General features: G+C 34.9%; 1 protein-coding gene across 1 annotated transcript in view; it reads right to left on the bottom strand.

The window, feature by feature from the left end:
• Positions 1–17,888, bottom strand: part of LOC108717438 (CUB and sushi domain-containing protein 1) — a 786,063-nt gene that overhangs the window by 36,051 nt on the left and 732,124 nt on the right. Inside the window, exon 54 of the mRNA XM_041564732.1 lies at positions 5,012–5,200. Coding sequence (XP_041420666.1) covers positions 5,012–5,200 — 189 coding nt within the window. The remainder of the gene's footprint in view (positions 1–5,011; positions 5,201–17,888) is intronic.

Below are 17,888 nucleotides of genomic sequence, written 5' to 3'. Positions count from 1 at the left end.
GGGCGTGTATATCTACACTCTCTCCCTCACCGCTGCTGTCTGACTCCGCAGACTCTATCATCGCGGCCTCCGCTCGCTCCTCTCTCCCTCTGCCATCTTAACCGCTTCCGTGGAGCTTTTAGTTTTGCGGCTAAACATCGGCGCGATCTCTCGCTGGGTTACTTGCGGCCTTTTGTGAGCCGCGCATTCCGCCTCTGCCTTCTCATGGCTTTGTTTCTGTGTCCTGCCCATCTGTGGCATCGCTACACGGATCCCCTTTTCGTGCTTTGTTCAGAGGAGCGGGGAGCAGCTCTGGGTCTACGCCGCCATGTTGCTTGGCTCCACCCCCACCAAAATCTCGTTTTCTTCAGTCTTGTTATTCACAATCACAGCAAGCCTGTCCCTAGGTAATTTTGCTTCATCTTTAGCAGATATTAGCATTTGGTGCTTTACCGAAAGTAGACTGCTCAATATTAATTTTGGATTGTTTGCTGTGAGCCATGGGTTACTGTGAATTTGCTTAAAGTTAGTAATTGGCGCATAATTCCTAATGGTCTACCTAAGCCCTTATCTACTGTGAGCAGAGTAGAGTTATATAGGGAGGGCAATGAATATTACTTTTATCATGGACCGTTTAAACTCCTATTTTGCTTTCCAGGCAATCCCAAACTTCTGGTTGAACCACTGAAATCAAAAAGCTTTATGAGTTATAGATTAAGCAATTAAGGCATTGAAGTAGGAACTAAAGAACTCAAGGGTAGCATTTTATATTCAATGTCAGGGCAGCATAGAGTTTTTTTCCAAAAAATATTTAGACAAAAAGATCATTAAGACTTTAATGAATAGTCAGGATTTTGTGAATTTCAACGTTTTGCTCTTGCCACATGCATTACAGCATAAACAAAAAAGGAAATCAGACCTGTAAAATCAGTGTTCGCGAAATTTGATAAAAGTTGACGCCGGCGCCCATTAAAGTCTTTTAATGGGCAATTTTTTTGCGGCAAATTTGCGAAGTTATTCGCCAGCAGCAACACAGGTAAATTCGCCATGAATTCGCACCTGGCGAAACAATTTGCCCATCACTAGAGGTAACCTCATCTCCATTCGCTTCCTCTGTCTTCCCTCTCATAAATTCTCTCAATTCTATTTCTAACCAAAATTCTCTCAATTCTATTTCTAACCAAACTCTTTAATCTCTTGTTTCATCCTGTTAGGCTTCTTCTGGGTTTTCTATAGGATATAAACAGCACCATTATACTGAAAACATGCAATTCACATTGGGAAAACTGGAAATATCTGTAATCAAGGAAGTTTACCAGCTACTACTAATTCAATTACTCATTATTACTTACTAAACCACACTTGGTACAGCATATGTTACAAGTGTAACTGGGAATTTCAAAGGATTCAATTGTGAGTGTTCAATTTTTCTGACTTGTGGCAAAAATTATATACATGCTATTTTGTTGCACCAACAACAAAAAACTATGCATTGCTTATATTGTGTTAAAAACTGGACAATGTGTACATTAAATATCATATGAATATTAAGGGGCAGATTTATCAAAGGCCGAATTTCGAAGTGTAAAATACTTCGAAATTTGACCATTGAATTGAAATCCCTCGACTTCGAATATCGAAGTCAAGGGATTTTTAGTGTATTCGATCGATGAAACGATCGAATAGAAATCATTTGAATCGAATGTTTCGAACGATTTTTAGCAATCGATCGAAGGATTTCTATTCAACCAAAAAAAACGTAGAAAAGTGCTGTGGATGGTCCCCAAGGCTAACATTGCACTTCGGTAGCTTTAATTTGGTGAAGTATGAAGTCAAAGTTTTTTTTAAAGAGACAGTACTTCTATTATCGAATGGTCGAATAGTCGAACGATTTTACTTCGTTCGAATCAAAGTCTAATGGTCGAATATAGCCTATTCGATGGTCGAATGTACCCAAAAATTTACTTCAAAATTCGAACTTTTTGACATTCGAACAATTCACTCGAGCTTAGTAAATCTGTCCCTAATTGTCACTTTTCTACTTTGAGGTCAGAAGAAGTCCTTCACAAGTTAATACAAATCAAGACATTTCAGCAACACTGTATAAATGAGTAAAAATTTGTCAAAACGTACTATAACAATATAACCTATATAACATTACAATGTTATTAGTGTTACTTGTCTCCGTATGCTTTGCTTAGATTTTAATTATATCATATCACTACTGCTTAGTTTAATGTAAAGTAGATATCATATAACTCAATTTAATGCAAGGTATACAGTAATAAAATATGTTACAATAAGCATAATGCTTTTTAGAATAAAGTAAAAACTATTAAAGCAAAATTGCAAAAAGAATTGCAATTACATAAGCATTCTCACAACAGGAAATAATGTGTGGCTTCTGTGACACCAAAGAATATGAACATAATACAAAACATGAAAATGTAATGGATAAATGGATAGAATAAAGCCACCTGTAAATGTTTTATATAAAGATATAACAAAATCAGCATGTGTTGTAGTAAACAACCAATATGAGAAATCTTTTCAGTTAGTGTAAATAAATATTTTAAGTAACTTTCTGAAAATATAATCATTTTGCTATAACAAGAGACAAGGTGCACTGGAAAAGAAAATATGGTTTAACTGCTTTTTCTATTTAGACTTTATTTTCACTAAAATACTTTCGAAAGCAAGTTGTAATACAGGGTAATTTGAGGAAAAAATATCTTTTGTTGTAAATAAATGTAGGGTATAGTATTTTAAATTTAACAGTTTACTTTAGGGGGCAGATTTACCTAGGGTTGAATATCGAGGGTTAATTAACCCTCGATATTCGACTGCCGAATTGAAATCCTTCGACTTCGAATATCGAAGTCGAAGGATTTAGCGCTATTCCTACGATCGAACGATCAAAGGAATAATCGTTCGATCGAACGATTAAATCCTTCGAATCGAACGTTTCGAAGGATTTTAATCCATCGATCAAAGGATTTTCCTTTGATCGGAAAATTGTTAGGAAGCCTAAGTAGACCTTCCCCATAGGCTAACATTGGCCTTGGTAGGTTTTATGTGGTGAACTAGGGGGTCGAAGTTTTTTTTAAAGTGACAGTACTTCGACTATCAAATGGTCGAATAGTCGAACGATTTTTACTTTGAATCATTCGATTTGAAGTCGAAGTTGTAGTCGAAGGTCGAAGTAGCCTATTCGATTGTCGAAGTAGCCATATTCGACCATTCGAAATTCGAAGTATTTTTTCTTCTAATCCTTCACTCGAGCTAAGTAAATGGGCCCCTAGATGTTGAAAATTAATAATTTATCTCCATATAAATTTACAGTGGCGAGAAATGATTTAGAGGGGTGTCAGAGCCCAACACTTTTGCTGACCTCAATACTAAAAGGTACTAGAGGTTTTTGAAACCACGACTAAACTTACAGGCGGAGGGTGATTTTTTTGTCTGGAGAAACTAAAGGTGGCCATACTTGGGCTGACACTTCTAACACCTTGTTTATGAGCACAGTAGCTCTAAGATACTGAGTTAATCTGTTGAAAAAAGGCTAAATGACTGATGCAGTTAGTGTTTCTCCTCCCTGGCTATTTCCTATAGAATGTTTATAGTGTGGTGACAATAAACAGCATAATTGCAGTTAATCTGCTGTCTTGAGTGATTCCCATACTTCACAATACATTGGATATCTCCTATAGAAGGCAGGGAGGAGAAATTGAGCGCTGCACATTGGATCATCACCGTTTCTGAAGAGGAGTACAACCAGAGAATCGGTAAGTAATTTCTTAATAAACATTCTGTGAATTTAAAGTTAAAACTGTTTTTTTTTTCGTTAAGTAGAAACAAATTTTTTTATGTTACTGGTCTTTTAAGGTGAAATGTTAGTATACCTTTTAACAAACTATTTATTAATATGGAAGATATATACTTATAAAGGTTGTTCAGCTTTGGGTTGACTTTTAGTAAATTACCGAATCTCTTTTCGGCAACTTTTCAATTTGTCGTCACATTTAATTTGGTTTAGTAACTATTGTTCAGTGAGGCTACAATTTTATTACTATTTTTATTGCTTTTTTAACATATCTTTCTATTCAGGTCCTCTCCTACTCTTATTCCAGTCTCTTGTTCAAATAACTGCCTGGTAGTCTTTTTTTATATAAATTAATAAAATTAATCCACAGGTATGGGATTCGTTCTCTAGAAACCCATTATCCAGAAAGCTCTGAATTACAGAAAAGCTGACTCCATTTTATACAAATAATTGATGTATTTGCACAAAATCCTTCGACTTCGATATTCGAAGTTGAAGGATTTTCATTCCCCAGTCGAATATCGAGGGCTAATTAACCCTCGATATTCGACCCTTGATGAATTTGCCCCTTAATGTTTACATGATTTTCTAGTAGACTTCAGGTATGAAGATTCAAATTAGCGAAAGTTTTGTTATGTGGAAAACCCTAAGTCCCAAGCATTCTAGATAACAGGTCCCCATGCCTGTATTAAAAAGAGAACAAAAAAATCCAGAGAATACTCTGAAAAGGCAAACAAACAGGATCCTGTTTTAAATTAAATAGTTATGGGTAGTGATGGGCGAATTTGTGCGATTCGCCGCCAGCGAATAAATTCGCGAAATGCCCGCGAAAATTTGCGGAAAAAATTCGATGGCGTCAAAAAAAAATTCTCGAAAAACGGACGCCGGCGTCAAAAACGGGTGCTGGAGTCAAAAACGAGACGCCGGCACCGTTTCGTGAATTTTTAGTCGTTTCACGAATTTCGCGCGAAATTCGCAAATTTTTCGGCGAAACGGCGCAAACTCGCCCATCACTAGTTATGGGATATTTTTTTTTTCACTTTGATACATATTCACATCATACAGTTAGTTGATCTTTGTAGCAGAGAAACTGGTGTTATATTGGTGAAAATTCAGTTCTGCTTTGTTTTTCTTGCATGCAGATTGACAATAATTGTTTTCATGCATTGAAATAAATATTCATTCAAAATAAAGGTTTGTGATACTTACATAAGCATTTAGGTAATGACCGGTCCCACAAACCATTTGCCTTACAATTTAAAACAGATGATCCTAATAAGTAGAAGCCCTTTTTGCAATGATAAGTAACGCTTATCCCATATCTGAAACTTTCAGGGTAATTCTGTTGTCCGTGCCGGATTGCATTTTCCACAAAGCCTGGATCTGTGCAATTCACAACTATAAAAAATAAAGTGAAGATATTAATTACAGGAAGAAAGAAGGATGAAAAATAAAACATATAAGCATTCCTTAAATCACATAATGGACATATTAAGAAGCTGATTTATTAGGAGCAGATTTATTAAGGGTCGAATTGTAAAAACTCTCAAATTCGAATTGGGAATTATCCAAACTCGATTCGACTTTTAATTCGAATTTGAAAATCGAGATTTATCAAACCTTGACCCTTGGAACAATTCAACCACATAAAACCTGCCGAGTTCATGCATTAGTCAATGGGAGTGTTCCAGTGACCCGAAAATGTTAATAGCCTTCATGACATTTGAGTTTTTTTTGGAGATTTTAGTTGATGTAGAATAGTTGAATTCTATTTGAATTTGATTCAAGTTTTTGGGTCGTTAATATTCGTTCGAGTTTTAGATTTTTTTATTAAATTTCAAGTATATTCGAGTTTATTAGAGTTAAAAATAGTCACATGATTTTGGAATTTGAAATTTGACCTTTGATTAATGTATCTAATGTATACATTTGATACAGTATATAACTGGAAATAACTAAAGGTAATTTAGAAACTATCCGTGAATGCAGGTGTCTACACTGTTACAGAATATTTGCAGCAGATTTGTGTGCAACCTGCTCCTTCAACTTGAGCTCAGCACAAAGTGCAAGAAGCAGCACTGTGGGTGCAATGCGGCCCCATACTGTAACTCATTCCATGGGCACCAATCATCCGCCTATGTGCCTCCCTCAGCCAACCATAAATTAAATACTGCTGAACATGGTTTGTGCTGTTATATGTTACACTGTCAAAAACTGCTCACTACATACATTTATACAAAGCAGTTCTGAGCTAATTATTATTATTGTGGTCAAAATCTTGGCTCCTGGCAAGCAAAGTTATTTATAATTATGTAAGGGATCTATTTCTAGGCTTTGATAATATTTGCTTACCTCTGAATAAAAGTCTTAAAGAGGCAGTATACCACTAGTTAAACCCAAGTTCAACGAATAGAGCTTGTGCTGTACACATTCTTTTACTATTTTTTTTTTAATTAAGAAATATCTACAATGTTATTTCTTGAGCTGATAAATTAAAGATACTTCATATTTGGTTCTTGTGAGGTAGATAATTACATAGACAATTACATTACCAATTATCTTATACCAAGATAAGCACTACCAGTATTATATTGTACTGGGGGTTTTCTGTGCACTAATAATAAGATTATCTATCTCACAAAAATAAAAAATAAAGTAGCTTTAAAGTCACAGTTTGCCCTGTTTAGCTCAAGAAATATCAAACTATAGATTATTAATAATGAAATCAATATAATCATGATTGTCATAATGTATTTATATAGGACCAGTAAGTTATACAATGTTTTCATTTATTTACAACAAACAGGTGCTTTACATTAATCTAACAAAAAGGGTCACATGAAAGTGACAAGATTTGGCAAGTGTTTGGGTGTGCAGTGTAGAAAATCCTATGGGTATCTAAAATAATTCTTAGGCAGTGCACCTGTGTGGTTGATTGAAAGGTGATGATGTTGACTGAGTAAAACCTAAGGAAGAGGGGCAGATATTGGTGGGAATTAAATTAATTCTGTGTGACGGTACCTGTGCGGCGGGGACGCCCGCCAGCGTGTTTTCGCTGGGGCCGGCTGCTCTATAGGGTGCGCGATGCTGTCTCCATTTAAAGGCGCAGGCACGCTGACGAAATTCAAAAAGTATTTAAGCCCATTTCAGTCCACAGTACATTGCCCGTGATAGATTCTGATATCCGCCTGCCTCGACCCAGCCTGTCTGACCATCCGCTTGCCTAATCCTCTTGTACTGTGACCTTCGGCCCAAAAGACTCTGCTTCTAGCTGTGCCCCTTTGCCAGCCAGAACATCTCGCCTTGCACCCCTCGTTAAGTTCAGGTGGCACCCAAGTAAGCTGAGGGCTCCTCCCGAAGCCCGGTGGTCACATTACTGGTGAAGCCGAGCCGAGACCAGGGTGCTTGGCACTTGTTCTGGTATTGGGTGCCGGCCGAGACATTCTGTTTTAGAGAGGTTCAGTTTCAGGTTGCGCTGTGACACCCAGAAGGAGATAGGCAAAAACTATGTTCAGCACAAATTCCATTCACTGAACAGGGGGTATACTGCTCCTTTGATCACATTATACTAGTTGTTAATAAATATTCATAATGGAAATAATGTTGTGACCCCAAAAAAAGTATTATCAATGCCTAGCTGATGAATAAAACTAGCTTTTTGGTACCATTGCCATTTCCTAATTTGTCCATATTGGAATAAACGTCTATATAAATGGGTCTTATGTAATAAAAGGGACTATAAAGTAGTAGTCACCTATAAAAACCAATCAGCAGCCAACATTTACTGGTTACCAGTTTGAAAGAAAACAGCTGATTATTGCAACTCAACAAATTTTTATTTTTTATTATATTCGCCTAAAAGTGTAAGCATATCTGCTTATTATAATGTATTTCTTTCAGGTAGGTACATGTTTATAATCAGATTCCTGTTTTGATCATTGTATATTTCTTGAAAGAAACATAAGCTCATAATGTGCTTGATACAATACATACCTTTTTACTATCCATAAAACTAATGAGAATCAATTTGTTGTTTAGTTTTGTGTGTATAAAAAGAGTATATTTGCAGCATTGACAAAGCTTTCATATCTACAACAAAACCTAAAGGTGTATAAATATTTTATAAAGAATATAAGATTTTTTTTTTTTAATTTCACTTTTGAGAACAACTAGACATATATCAGACAGCACCACCAGATGACCATGTTCATTTTGTTAATAATGGAAATGGAATATAAATAAGAAAATAAGTCAGCAGGATATACAGGTATTTTACAAAAGAATTAAGTTGGTTGGCATGCACATCTGTGGCACTGGATTCCCAAATTACCTTTCACCCTAGGGACTCTCTTGTACATTTAGGTGATAGAGCGGAATGAGATTGCCTTCTTTCAATGGCAGCTGTCAAGAATTGCATGCAAAATGAGTTTTGGCATCCTTAGTCTAGTCTTTGGAAAAAGGCAAAATAATGCTGTGATGACTTTAGAACTTTTATCTAAAGAGAAGCAAACCACAAGGTTTGATAAAAATAGATGGAAAGTCTAAAATAAAATAAAAAAAATTATATCTATCTATATCTATCTATATCTATCTATATCTATCTATATCTATCTATATCTATATATATCTATATATATCTATATATATATATATATATATATATATATATATATATATATATATATATATATATATATATATATATTTGGAAATGTACATTGAGTCAGAAAATAAATTTGAATTGCATCTGTGTATTTCTAATGCACATTGCTTCAGACTATGCAGTATATAGAAGCTGGCATTAGCTGCTATTTCTTATATGAACTAATTCAACTTATGATGCTCATCACTTTACAATATATGAATTGGGGTAATTATTAAAATATCAATAAACAAACTTTTCTATGATTCAGTGACATAACACCTTTTTTTAATGTGTCTTTCGTACCCAAATTGCCTGTTAGATGCTCAATAGCACCAGTGTCATATTTGATACTAGAAACTGAATACAGTTTATCTACTTCCAACTTCATAATAGTTTCATTAAAACAGTATATGTTATCTGAAATGGCAAAGTCTGTGACATTCCAGTGTAATATGGTATAAAAACTTAAATAAATGAATTATCCAGTATTTACAAATAGTTATTTGTGCATTCTGGTTTGAATTCATTACATACACTAAGGGGGTTATTTATCAAGGCCCGAATTTATCTCAATATCGGCTGCTACAAACTCCAATCTCTGGTTTTTAACGCCTATTTATTATTACATTTTCCCAAAAATTACCTTTGCGGGAAAAGCTCAGATTTTCACGATTTTTTCGTGAATTTTCCCCGAAAACTACAAATGTTTCGGAGTTTTCATCCGAAAGATCCGAAAACATAGTGACATTGCCCGAAACCCCCGACACAACCAAAAATCAATGGGACAGTTCCCATTGACTTTTATGCAACCTCAACAGGTTTGAGATGCCGTGTTTTTATATTCAGGCTTTTTAGCCCTCGGGGTTTAATAAATTCCGAAAAATGTGTGATTTTTTTAAAAAGCCTATTATAACACAAAAAATTGGGTTTTCGGGTTTGGGGGAATTTCGGGGATTCGGAGCTTAGTAAATAACCCCTATATGTGGAGCATTTAATACTGGAATTCATATGGAAATAGTAATGTAAAAAATGGTAGTAGCAGAATGGTAGCAATGTTAACTATGGAAACGACAGTTACTAAAACAGCAATGGTAACTATGGAAACTATAGTTACTATGGTAGTAATGGCAACAATGCTAACAATATTATGAAAATATTAGGAGCTTTAGAAACCATTGTAAGTATGGAAACAATAGTAACTATTATAACATTGGTAACTATGGAAATATTAGTAACTGAAAGTAATGGCAACTATAGAAACAACTATGGTAGTACAATGGTTATATAATATAGTATATAGACCCTTCTCAATAAAGGAAATCCCTAATTTAAGTGCCTATTTATTATGCTGTGTAAAACATTGATGAAAACGCGTGCAAATTTTTTAGCGCAAGTCAATTTTCATGCGAGCCAATTTTTTTCGATGGATTAATTCATTTTGGTGCATTAATTAGCTTTCAGCAAAATGCAAAAATGTTCTACATTAATCGGCCATCACTAGCCTGGGGCAAATTCGCGGCGAATTTCCAGGTTTTGCCGCCGACTAATAAATTTGCAAAACTCCCGCAAGAACTTGTCTGCGTCAAAATTTTTTGGATTCGCATCTGAAAAGTCGCTATGCGTCAACACTATTCAGATGCCCATTGACTTTAACACTGGCGGCAAAATTGTCACAAGTGACTTTTCAGACGGACGGGCATCAATTTTTGACTTTCAGAAATTTTTCGCTGTTTCGCTAATTTTGCAAATTTTTCGGCTATGCGAAACGGGAGAAATTCGCCCATCACTACCCATCACTAGCAATGGTAACTATAGAAACAATAATAACTACTGTATATGGAAGTGCAAGGAGTGCATTTTGATGGAAATACCTTTATGAACTTTGTTAAAGTACCTTTAACGATTGTTACATAGGTACATAGATAAGTCGGGTTGAAAAAAGACAAAGTCCATCAAGTAACTGGACTTTTTTTTTAATCACAACTCGTGGAGGGGAAAAGGGCAATATGTTCACTGCATTTACAGATACAGTATTAATGATCCCTTAATGTTTACAGAAATACACTACACTGGAGAAATGTAATAGTAAAACTAAAGATGCCCTTTAAATAAAGAAGTTGAGTCAGAGTTAAAGCAATGTAAAATATGTTGTATGCTGTTTAACAAATAACAGTTCACAAAGAGCATTGGCTTAATCCTGGTAAGTGCCTTTTTCAGCATATTGATAAAGATTATCCCTGCTGTATAAACATACAAAATGTAGTTAGTGATCTGCAGAAACAAAATAAATCAGATAACTAGAATACTGACTTTGAGAACGGCTCTTCCCTTCCTAATGTACAACATAGACAAAATTATATAAAAATGTGGTCTGAGCTGAAGCCGTTTCTTTGTGTATATTTTACAGTTGGTTATAAAAAAGAAAGTCTTTTATTTCCACTGTGAAAGGAATGCAATTTCCTATGTCATTTATTACAATTGTGTGCAGTTTTCTGTCTGCCCCATTTTCCTAGAGCCAGCTGACCCTGTATCACTATATTGTTTGACACAATTCTTTTTTAGCTTTCTAATCTTTTTAATACAAGAGTTGATACTGCCTAGGATGAAGGTATTACCTACAATATCAATACTTTAGTCAGTATGTTGTATGAACTGCTATAAAGCAGAGTATAGATATATTTTATGGGGATAATCTTTACTTTAGGAAGTGTTTTAGGTAAACTGTACTGCTTTATTTAATAACAATGTTTTTATTTTAGGAGAGAAAAGAACATTTAGTAGTGCTGAAATGTTTCTTATGATTGCCTTGATACAATATGCTGTCTACATGTGATGCAAGAAGAATAACGCCAATCAAAAGATACAATAGACAGCATAAACCAAGCTTGGGTAAGCTCCTGTTGCTACTAACTGAGCATTGTTTAAAATGTTAATGTGTGTATGTATGTAATATATTGTCCTCTGCAAAGGTCCTTATTCGGTGGAATCGAATTGTACGAATCGAAGGAATAGTGCATTTGATCGAATTAGATTCAAAATTTTTCCCCAAACAAACTTTGATTTTTCAAAGTCCACCAATTGACTCCAAATAGGTTCTAGGAGGTCCCCCATAGGCTGAAAACAGCAATTCGGCAGGTTTTAAATGGCGAATGGTCAAATTTTTAAAGAGACAGTACATGATAAATTTCCATATTTGAATATTCCCTAGTTACAGTACACAAAAAATAGCTCGAAATTAACAACTTTGATAAATCTGCCCCTTAGTGTGAAGACGTTGCTTGGTTTTTAGAGTGAACTAGGCTGTAGCAACCAGTTGTGAAATAAGTAAAATGACAAAAAAGTGCTCATAATATTACTGTATTCATCATAGTAAAAGGTAAAAAGTATATGTTTCTAGAAATATAACTCATATTGCTGTGATCTTGAACAAATCTCAGTTTCCTCTGGTGTCGACCCTATCAAATAAAAATACACAATGTAATGTAGTAAAAGTCTACAGCCTAAGTCATAGCCTGCAATAGTTATAGTAGCACATGGCAACACAAAGCAAACAAGGGGACCAATTTTTTTGATTAACCCTGCCTGTGTTTGAAGGAGATGTAAACCCTAGCCCATCTTCACCATTATCTACCACTCATTGCCTCTCATCCAAGCTCGCTCCCAAAACATCTATTCCATTGAAAAGTTTTCCAGCATGCCAACCTGCCATGCAACCATCTTTCCCAGCACCCCCTCCCCCCCGCTAAGTGGTACAGCATCCAAAATAGGCATATGCAAGAATTTCAACAAAAAGGTTTTTAGTCTCCTATAATATTTTGCCTTGTCTGGCATTAGTTCTTTTTTTATTATAATTAGAAGGAAATTATTAAAGAAATGCGTGAAGAGGAAATGTATTGGAAAAGTGTACATATTGCAGTGCCAAATGGACCTTTGCTGAAAAACACATTGAACAATAATAACGATAACTCTACCTGACATTAATATGTGTGGTTCAAGCATGTTTCCAATTGATTACAAGGGAAAGTTGTGACAGATAGAGGTGGCATTTTGAGCACTGCTGTTTCCTGTCGGTTGAAAAATGCTTGGACTGACATTAGTGGTAAAAGCAAAAAGTGGGTTTGCCTTAATATACAGTAGATTGCCATTGTGCAAAATGATTTCTTATGAATACTTTTTAAATAAGACGATAGTGGGGGTTCAAATTAAAAGCATTCATTAGAGGAAAAATATGAACTGTGGCAAAAACCTATCCCTCTCAAATTGCAAAACCATACTTCTGGGAAGGAATGCCACATTGTGTTCTACAGTTTTCCTTTTTAATGAATGTATAATAAGATGCAAAGGACAATTACAGATTTTCAAAATCAGGTTGGATTTAACATGGTTTTAAGTAGTGGGGGATAACGGCAGGTTCGATTTATTTATAAGGTATAGGGATTTTGTATAGGGAATAGGGTATTTTGCTACTTAAATAAAGCCAACAAAAATGCATTACCTTGTTATAAAGGAGATACACAAGTATAGGTTCCATCTTCCTGTTGAATATACAGCATGATGAATCGCTGCTACAGTAAAAGGAAAGCTCCATAGTTCAAAACCTAGATATTACAATGTCTACAAGGCTAACTGCCTGTCAATTGCAGGACATGATAAGTCCCTATGGGACACATGATATGTGGATAATTGTAAAGTTTAGTTAAGAGTTCTGTGGTTCTGTCTTTACTTATAGTAAAATATATCAGTCTTCATGTCAAATGCAAGTTAAAGCAATGTTTATAAATGTGTCCCCCTATTCCTAAAATACATGTCAATCATTTTTCACGTAGATTTCATGTTGCACGTTTTGAGAAATTCCTTGCTTTTCAATTTCCAGCTTTTGCAAGGGGTCTTTTTACCACTTGAGTATATAAGAAAGTATATGAGTCACTTGACTTGATGTTTTCATTACTAGCTATAATACAGATATACAGTATTTACCTTTTTGTAAATATACTATAATGCTGTGGAATAAGGCTTTAGCAATTCTGACATATTATGGGAATTCACTGATGCAATGCATTAATGCATTACTCACATATACAGTAGACCATAAATTACAGATACAGTATTACCGAATTCATTGATTTGGAGAGCACCCTGATAATTGTCTGAAATTGTCTTTATGGGTTTTGTGCTAAACCTGGTACAATATTTACTTTATCTATTATCTATTTAATATATAACTGTCTCAAAGGAAATATCATTATTGTGCAAATTAATATGTATAATAAACATGTTATATTTTATACCAGTTTACAAAGAAAGTGCACACCAATGCAGAGCATGTACATTTATACAATATATTGGGAGGCTATAACTTTAAATGCAAACATAGGGTTGCAAGTCATAGGAAGGTGAAGAAAACTGCTAATTTTGTAGAATTTATTTTACTTTTAAAATTATTTCTTTTTAGAAAAATATGTAAGTCCAAAGGCACACATGTGGCTCAGTTGGATCCCTTGGTCTGTCATTTATGTAAATTAATGATTATCAAACCCAATGATAAAAATGCTTTGGCATGCTGTATCATGGTGCATCATGTTGTATACACCTTGTGATTTTAAAACAAAGTGGGGCCTCAGTTATAGATTGCACAGCCCAGAATGAATCGCACAGTCAACATATTTGCCATGCACTTGGTTATATTTATAAAGCTGGATCAGAGTGGTGTATTTAATGTACAAAGAGAATTGCCAATTTTTATTTGTGTTGTGAATATCCATAAGGGATTTTTAAATGTGGCATCATCAAAAATTGTGAATATTTAAAGGGGACCGTTACCCAAAAAAAATATTCAAAATCCTATTTTATCACATTAGTCAAGCAAAATGAACTTTAATTACACTATATAAATTATTTGAATCTTGTTTCCTTCAGTCTGGGAATTTATAATTATAGCAAGCAGGCAGCAGCCATATTGTGGACACTGTTATTAAGGCAAGTCTTGCATCATCTCAGAATCTTGTTTGTGCACCAGAATGGGGGAACTGATGTCCATCCCCATGCCCTGGCTACACAATTAAATGGTTAAGAGAACTGGGGGAACGTGGGGAGAGCAGTGACATCTAGGAAGTGCTGAATGGAAAGTGACAGTAATTGTCTGCCGCGCCTCTATGCCCAGGGCATAGAGGAGGGGCAGACAATATTTGATATCTGAGATTTTGAAATGAGCTTACAACAGCTATGAATGCTTTAATAAAACATAGAAATTGGATTACATGTTTAATTTGAAAAGGACTTTTATTATACAGATTTTTGTGTCTGGGTGACAGGTCCACTTTAAGTGAACACTCTGCTTTGAGTTACGCCATGACTTTGGTGGCAGAGAACATTTTTGCAAAACAGTTTTCGCAAGCTGCAAATTTAATTACTGTCAACACTATTTTTGAGCTCAATGACCATGCACAGTGCCTTTGCAGTGCAATATTTTAGCGTTCAGGAAAAAACATGGGCAATACAACCATTTGCGAAAAAATATGCACTACACAACTTTAGACATTACATTTATAATGATTACTGTATATGTAGCTACTGTATTTAAAAGTGCACCAATCACCTTCTGTGAAAAGTGTGTGCTTTTTGAGCAATTGTTTACTATGTTTTGTTACATATTACAGGTGTTCCTTTTATAACTACAGATCTGTGTTCTATTATCTGACTTTGGAATTGGATTTTGCTTAAAGGAGAAGGAAAGGTAAAAACTAAGTAAGCCTTATCAGAAAGGTCCATCTAAATATACCAGTAAACCCCCAAAGTAATGCTGCTCTGAGTCCCCTGTCAAAAGAAACACAGCATTTCTTTCCTTCTATTGTGTACACATGGGCTTCTGTATCAGACTCCCTGCCTTCAGCTTAAACCTCATTGCCCTGGGCAAGAGCATGCTCAGTTTGTTCCTGTTCCCCCCCTCCCTTCTCTACTGTAATCTGAGCCCAGAGCAGGGAGAGACTCAGGCAGGAAGTGATGTCACACCACATTAATACTGCAGCTCCTATACCAAACAAACAGAGAGCTTTTTACTCAGGTATGGTAAAACATTCTACAGAATAAATATAGCATTCTAGCTTGCATTATTGCAGCTAATCTATTGGCAATACAATGCCTCCATAGCTTTCCTTCTCCTTTAATAAAGGGCCATAAATGTATAGTGTATGCCATAGGATAGTTTTGCCATGAATGTTAATTTTTGGTAGACTAGCTAAAACACTCAAAAACATCTCATTAGGAGCAAGACAAAATGTATCAGTGAAACAATTCCTTAAATCTGACACTAGAGGAAAAAGTATTGCCATAGTTTGGCGCTTCCAAGGGTTTTGAGGCATTAGAGGGGTTATTTTAAAAAACTCAACTTTTCCCACTTTATTAAAAACAAAAAAATCAACCAAACTCCCAAAGCCCTTTATTTATCAATAAATCAAAAAAATCAGTGCAAAAGAAGTTGAGAAAAAATGGAGTATCAATTCGAAACTTTGGAACTTTTTTGAATTGATGCTTCAAAAACTCTTTTTTTAGTTAAAAAGGGACCATCTACCATTGACTTTTTCATAATTTCAACAGGTTTTAGCTAGAGTATTTTTGGTTTCAAATTGTTAGCAGCTTCAGAGTATAATAAATCTCGATTTTTTTTTTCTTCTCTAAAAATTTGAGTCTTTCCCCTTTAAAACTCGACTAGAATAATAACCTCCTAGATTTGCATTCAACCTGCATCTACATGGTCTCCTTTATATAGCTTTTTGTGTGGGGATAATATGGTATCAAAAGCATTTTTGCTCAAATCAATATTTTTTTTACAGTACTAGAACCACACACTGCTATATGAGTAACTAGTCTACCAGAAGAAAATCCCATATATTGTATGTATTTTTAATCTGCGGTTCAATAAACATAGCATGATTACATTGCAGTTTTTGATTCGGTCCTTGTTCAAGGTAATTTCAGTATGCCGTACTGTGAAATATTGCAGAATTAGGTGTTAATGATGCTTTAGGGAGCCAAGTGAAAAAATGCATTTTCCTTTATTACTGTTTTCTTTTTCTTTTCTTTTTTATTCTATAATGAAATGTGCCACCCTGAAAGCTACAGATGTGTGTTATTTTTGCAATAAACTCACACTGCTAAATTTGTTGTTGGTGCATTAAAAGTAACAGCACATTAATTATAGCTGAAACTAAAAAAAATTATGTTGTGTAGAAGATCACAATTAAATAGATTTTAGAGAAAAAGTACTGATTATGTATATATTTCTTTCTCAGTTTCTGTTACATATATCTGGGTACAGAGATCATTATTCTAGTTCATTCCTTACAATTGAAGCTAGGGTTTGCCAAGTTGAACTATGTTATACAGGTACAAGATGTATTATCCAGAAGTTAAAAAAGTTCGAATTTTGAAGTAATTTTTTGAATACTTCGACCATCGAATAGAATACTACGACTTCGAATTTACTTGGACTTCGATTCAAAGTAGAAATCGTTCGAATATTCGACCATTCGATAATCGAAGTACTCTTTAAAAAAACTTCGACTTCAATAATTCGCCAAATTAAACCTGCCGAAGTGCTATGTTAGCCTATGGGGACCTTCTACAACCATTTTCTAAGTCTATGTACATCGAAGGAAAATCGTTCGAACGTACGCTAAAATCCTTTTAATCGTTCGATATGAAGGATTTAATCGTTTGATCGTTCGATCACTAAATTCTGTGAAAAATCCTTCGACTTCGATATTCAAAGTTGAAGGATTTCAATTTGAGGGTCGAATTTCGAAGTTTTTCTAACTTCGAAAATTCGACCCTTAGTAAATCTGCCCCTTGGTTTTGAAGGAAAATCGTATGATCGTACTCCAATCGATCAAGTACGATTCAAACGATTTTATCATACGATCGTACGATTTTCCTTTGAAACCAAAAAACTGAGAAAATTGCTCTGGAAGGTCCCCATAAGCTAACATAGCACTTCGGCAGGTTTAAGTTGGTGAAGTATTGAAGTTGAGGTTTTTGAGTTGACAGTATGGTCGAATAGTCAAGCGATTTTTACTTTAAATCGTTCTAATCAAAGTCGAAGTCAAAGGTTGTAGTAGCCTATTCGATGGTCGATGGCCCAAAAAATTACTTTGAAATTCAAACTTTTTTAACTTCGAAAATTCACTCAAGCTTAGTAAATCTGCCCCTAAATAAATCCAATAGGATTGTTTTACCATCAATATGGATTTGTACAGCTAGTCATCTACAAGGTACTGTTTTTCTTCAAATGGACTCTGTGGGCGATTGACTTCCCATAACTCGGAACTTTCTGGATAACTGGTTTCCAGATAATATATCCTATATTTTACCTGTACTGTATAGCATATATTGTTCCATAACACCTGCTTCTTCATGCATTTTTAATTGAAAAGAAGGAAAAGGCAA

This window comes from Xenopus laevis, chromosome 5S (assembly GCF_017654675.1).
Source record: "Xenopus laevis strain J_2021 chromosome 5S, Xenopus_laevis_v10.1, whole genome shotgun sequence".
NCBI lineage: Eukaryota > Metazoa > Chordata > Amphibia > Anura > Pipidae > Xenopus > Xenopus laevis.
This window is presented reverse-complemented; position numbering and strand designations above follow the sequence as displayed.